We start from the raw sequence: 6,000 nt of genomic DNA, 5'->3' as shown, positions 1-6,000 counted from the left end.
CTTCGAAGCCGGCGGGTTGGGCCACACTCCAATGAATCTGCGGACCGACCGAGCGACCGAGGGAGCGACAAAAGCCCGGCGGAGGCACACCGACGGCCCGAAAACCCCACAAACGGAGCGGGAAAGCGGCTCAAAGTGTGACCTGAGAAGTTTTAGTTATCGGTGCGGCCGCTCTTCCTCGTCGGCTTCACCTCGTTTCTCCGTAGACACAGTGTGGGATAGTGATTGGAGTTGACAAGCCCGCTCCACTACTGTATCTACCCCCCTCCTCCTCCGCCTCCTCTCCCGCTCCGCACAACCAGGAAATCGTCGAGGTGTGCTTCTTTATCCCCGCTTGTGACTACCCCGTTTGGGGGTGTAGATGTGTTTGTTTTCCGTCGTTTTTTCTCTTTCATTTAAAAAAAAAAATTACCCCACTAGTTTTGACTTTTAGAGCCGGGCTTCACCTCTGAAGTCAGCCGAAGTTGCCTACGAAGAGAGGGTCTCCACTCTGGCCGAACAATGAGGTGGGTAAAGCGGCTCAAATCCCTTCATCTTCATTGTGTTTCCAGGCTACATTTAGCTGCTTCCACAAAGGCTGCCTGTTAAAATTCTGACCCCGTAACGCCTCTCCGGGCTCTGAATAGTTGTTCAGCGCATTAAAACGCGTTTCTCGGTCAGAAACAACTCGAGCTTGGCGGTGTTGTTTCACCCACATGATAGTGTGTTGCTGGTTTTTGTGACCTTTGCTGGGGAATAACTTGATGCTGTGTTTGCATGGTCCTAACGAAAGCCTACCTGCACTAGTGGAGTCGCCTTTGAGAAATATACTCGCAAGTTTGGGCAGTTAAGCAGGTCAGATGAGAGCATACTTTTGTACCCGTTTTCATTGTTGTCTGCTTCTTTGCCACCACTTCCTCCTTCTGCAGCAGTGCACTGTTATTGTCTATTTTTTCTGATTTAAACCCTAAAACAATGCTATAAAACCCCCACAGCTGAACAACAGTGCATTCATAACTGAGGTCAGAGGTCAGGTTAGTTTATAGAGCATGTAAAAGGGGGTTTCAGGCTCTTGCTCAAAGGCACTCCAGCACCCATGGCTTTTAATAGGGGGCTCCTTCTGCTGCATAATAATCACTAGCTGCCCCCCAATGCATGAGCTGTTTATATCATGTCATGGTGCATTCCACAGACACACAGTAAAACGAACCCCTTTTCTACTATTTTGCTCCCTCTGGGACTGCAGAGGTTTGCACCAGGAACAAAATTGCCATGTGGAAAGCTCATGTACACAAATTCCACGTCCTGTCGCAGCCTGTGCAGTTGGCAATTACATGCTTTGAAGCCACTCATGTTAGCTGGGCTGACTTTTTTTTTTTTTCTTCTCCCAACCCCCCATGCTCTCTGACATTTAAACCAAATTGGGAAGCTCTTGCATTCTTCGATTTGAAAAGTTGTGAGTTTAGTTTTGGGCCGAGAGGTGCAGCAGAGCATGGTGGTGCAGAGCTGATAACCTGAGTGACTAGTTCCTTATCTCAAGCCTGGCAGCGCTGCCCTTTTTCTAACAATATATCTCAGGTCAGACGCATGGGCTGGTCCCTTGGTTTGTATTTGTTTTGCACATATTTCTGCCCAGTAACTTTGATTACAGCAGGAACAGGAGGCACTTGAGCTGCTTGAAATCCGGTCACAGTAATGCATTAAACATACCCCTCTAATGGGGCCATTAATTAAGTTAATGCAATAATCAGCAAAGATTACTGTGCTGCTATACGTCACATCATAGCCACTAAAATATCAGTTTTGGCTAGCAAAGCAGTAGAAACTATGGTCTTAGTCAAAGAAATCTGCTTTTGTCTTTTGATGTACAATGTAAGGATTGTGTAAGAGTTTTTCTCACATCACCATGACAACACACTGTCTTGCCACTATGGCGCACAATAAATTCATAACCCGTCACAACAATAAGATAAGCAAACCGTTTTACCGCCGAACTGCTCGCCGGCACTTAAACAACATACTTCCCTAACCGTAAACCATGTCAGCAACTGCAAAACACAGTGTAAGCGTAGCAGAGCATTGTCGTTTCATCGTGCTGCGCCTCAAAGTGAAGTCTCCAGCAGCTGGAACGCAACATCTGGCTTAATGATTGCAGTTCTTCCTCTAAACGGGTATTGCTTTGCCTCTCGGTGCATTGTGGTGTGGCCTAAACCGCTCATGTCACCTTGCATAATAGGTAATGACTGGTATGCTGCTCCACTCCTGCTCATTGTCATTTGTCCCTGTGGAATGCAAATGTTGACACAGAAGTGCAGTCAGTTGGCCAAAAGTTCAACAATTGACCCAGTTCAGTAAAGCATCCCCACTTGATGATGCCTCTTTGTAGATGAGTCAGTAGAAAACACCCTGATAATCTTTTCATACAGCAGCGCCTCCACCGACCACCTTAAGTGCAGATGTGTTGTAGACGCTCCAGGATGAAAATTGCTGCTTTTTCAGAATTTTTGAAAAGTTGCGCACATGCAAATTTCTGTGCATCTTTAACATTATATAAAATTGTTAGAATTGCAGTGATCAAATGTACAAATTTGCCTCTTTCACCGTGAACTTTGACCACGTTTGGATCGTCGCGGCAACATTTCAGACCGTCTTTAAGTTTACTTAGGCAGTAGAGGAAGTGCGTTCATCTGCATTGTGATTCACTGTTATTGTCGGTAAGATGGCCGTGACTCACTGGCGGGGTTTCTGACTAAAAGACCTGTCCCATCTGACATCAGCGGTGTGGTTGCCTCAGGCTCGAAAATTAACATGCGTGATGTGATCATGCGCGCAGACAGGTGTAATGCATCTGCTTAACACACAGTTTTCAGTCTGCTGAGTGTCCTGAGCTCGACCTGCGTGGAAGTGATGCCAAACTGGACTCCGCCTCTGTTTTCCTTACTCTGAAGCATGAGCGTATTATTGATCAGTCTTAAAAGCAGGGAAATGGCCTCTCCCCCCAGTCGCCTTTGTGTCTCGCCTCAAGCTTTCTTTCTTCTTTGGCAGTAGCTAGAAAGGAATGCAGCTCTGACAGTGAACTTTGCAGTTTTTCTGTCGTATCATCTTCCTCTATTAACACGTTCCACTTCTTGACCTCATGTCCCAGCAGGTCGGTAGCTGTTATTTAAGGCATTTAGCAATATTAGCACATATGTCCATGTAAGGATGACAAGATGAAACTCATTTAGGTTTCAACAGCAGCGTGTTCCTGCCGTGGTGTTGTGTAATGTTCAAGTGTTGTGATGCTGATTTTTCGTGTCTCCACTTGTTCTCCTAATTCCCCTGCTAAGTCAGATTTTTCTTTTGAAGTCTGATAACACTGGCAGGCGACTTTCAACCTGCAGCTACCTTTTGTTGCACACAAAAATGTATTCTGCGATCCAAAATATTAAACACAGAAACATTTGTAGCTACACTCTAAAATCTATTCAGTTTTCCATTCGATACTTTTTGGTTAAAGCTATACCTAAACACGACGGAGATTCTTCATTCATATCCGAGAAATCGTTACACTTTATAGTATAAACACGAGCAGCCTTTTAAAATTTGTTTCTCAGACAAAGACTTCCTAATATCCACACTCACCCCTGCGCCCCAGAAGCAATAACAATTTGAGCTAATTGAGGAGTGCTTGTGGGAATTCTTATCTATAATGGATTAAGAAGAATGGCTTTATTTCATGCATCATAAAGACTTGCATGTTGATATGCACTTCAAAAGGCTCCTCAGCACGTCGCCGTGCAGTTGGTGTGACAGTGTGTCTAAATGATCACAAAGCCCCGCATGCTTCATCATTCCACACTCTCCATTATTGAAGGGGCCTTGCCTTGCGAGTTTGTCTCCCACAACGCCCAATCACTGCTACCCCCTCCTCTGAAACAATTTACCCCTCTTTGCCCTCCCACCTCTCTCGCTCATAAATAGGCCATTATGCCGGCCTGCCTCTTGGATTAGTCGCTTTGCTACAGGAGTTGCTCAACATACAAAATCCTCTATTGTCTACTTGGTGACAAATCCAGTTTCCTTGGTGGTGGCTGATGTTTTTCTGTCTGTAATTGTGCCTCTAGGCTGTTATGTTCTCTCTCTATGGTGCTTTTTCTGCTGTGATCACTCATTTACAACATAACCTTTACCCTAACTAGTTTGCTGGACATTTGTTGGTTGTTGTTCTGTGAGCTTAGTGCTAATTCTGAAGCTTTTTTCCTAGGGAATTAAGTGGAGTAAAGTAATATGAGTAATATGCATACCACAGAGTTTAAAGGAATAGTTGTCTTGGTCTAATTCATCTCATCCAAATCCTATTTAGTAAATAATTCAGGCCCTAATGATAAAGCTGTTGCTGGTAAAAATGGAAAACAGGATGTAAACATTTTTTTGGAGACTGACCATTGTCCAAACAAACATTAGCATAGCCTGAAACTTAGGAAAATACTTCTGTTAGTTGGGCCCCAAAACAAGTTGAGTGTCATTTCAGCAGCCTGTCACTGACTTCATGCTTACTGATTCCTTGTTGGGATTGGGGGAGCTTTAGTGTTAAGCACCTAATCAAAAAAATAAATGGCTACTATTTTTAATAAAGTATTAATCCTTTTAATGTCATTTTTTTGATGAAAAAAATCTAAGGCTGCTACTAAACTTATTTTTCTGTAGATTATTCTTTTGACTATTTTACTGATGATGAAAAAATGAGTCTAAACATTTAAAGTCCTCTAAAAACACAAAATCACGTTTTCATATAGGTCCATATGTTGTTATATATTATAGGAGGAAACTAAACAAAATCTAATCTTAAAATTGTGATGTGTCATCAAAGTGACTTGTTTAACACAGCTTATTCAAAAATTCACCACAACTAAATAGTTTGCTGTCGCCAAATTCTGGTCTGAATCCATGAACATGTTAGTGACTCAGCTTCGACCAATGGTGATGTGACAAAAAAAAAAACAAAAAAAAAAAACAGGAACTTTTTGGCCTGACTGTACTGAATTGCAGACTTTCACACAGAGCAGATAGGAAACAAGTGTGGAAACAAATTAAATACCGATATGTTTGTAGTCTAGTCTTTAGTAAGTTGAATTACCATTTTTCATTATTGGTAACACCTGTGGGCACATGCTGGTACATATTGATTCCAGTTTTTGTTTTGTTTTTAATTTATAAAATAGATTAAGAAAGAAAGTCAACTTTTGTTTATACCTTTTTTGTCATACATTTTTCAGTTCCCTCTCCTTCTAGCCATGGTTGTGCTGTTTCTACAGACGTGCAGGACTTTAGATTGTCGTGAAAATTGAGCCCACAGTGAGTAAAAATGGGACAAGAGCAAAAAACGCACAGAGACTGCTCAGGATTTAGAGAGTTCAACTGAACACTCAACATGATAAAAATGAATTAAACCAGGACTTATTATTGATGTCAGTATCACAGTTCCTAAAGAAACCTACATTTCTTTTAAATTCCTTAAGAAAGTCAAAAGTTGGATCTGTATGTAGAACAAAGTGCAACGTGGACACTGTGGATATATTACAAGATTATTTACAGACCAACTAAAACAACTGCTTTTCTCTTTAATGTGTAATTGCTTTTTGACTTTTATCATATCCTTGAATTCAATAAAAATATAGTGGAATTCACAGCACAGACATTAATGAAACGCCTGAGTAGGATCAGTTTCAGGACAGCATTACGGTTATAAAATTAGGATGGTTAACATGTTATTTTAACAGGCTACAGCGTTTCAGTCACTATTTTGCTCTCGTTCCAGCGTCTGACACCTGAAACCTCAAAAAGTGTAAATGAGGACAGCTTTATTGGGAATTCGGCTATATTAAAATCTAGTATATGTGAGCAGAGCGACAGAGGAGCAAACAAATGCCTTTGCACTTTATCTGAAATAAATCCAAACTACTTTAGTGGTCCCAAGTTTGAGGAATTCATGCTTTTTTTCTGTAATATAATTGTAATAGACTGTATATCTTGGACATT

The 6,000-nt window shown here is 41.8% G+C and overlaps 1 protein-coding gene across 2 annotated transcripts in view; it reads left to right on the top strand.

Moving 5' to 3' along the window:
- vaspb (vasodilator stimulated phosphoprotein b) overlaps positions 1–6,000 on the top strand; it is a 30,128-nt gene continuing 24,128 nt past the window's right edge. The window contains exons 1-2 of one of the 2 annotated variants that reach the window (XM_023271831.3): positions 2–314; positions 434–506. In XM_023271831.3, coding sequence (XP_023127599.2) covers positions 502–506 — 5 coding nt within the window. In that variant the 5' untranslated portion in view covers positions 2–314; positions 434–501. Of the gene's footprint in view, positions 507–6,000 lie in introns of both variants that reach the window. The other variant, XM_023271998.3, reaches the window with a different exon arrangement.

Source organism: Amphiprion ocellaris, chromosome 7 (genome assembly GCF_022539595.1).
Source record: "Amphiprion ocellaris isolate individual 3 ecotype Okinawa chromosome 7, ASM2253959v1, whole genome shotgun sequence".
Taxonomy (NCBI): domain Eukaryota; kingdom Metazoa; phylum Chordata; class Actinopteri; family Pomacentridae; genus Amphiprion; species Amphiprion ocellaris.
Note: the sequence above shows the minus strand (reverse complement) of the source record. Positions and strands in the feature narration are given on the sequence as shown.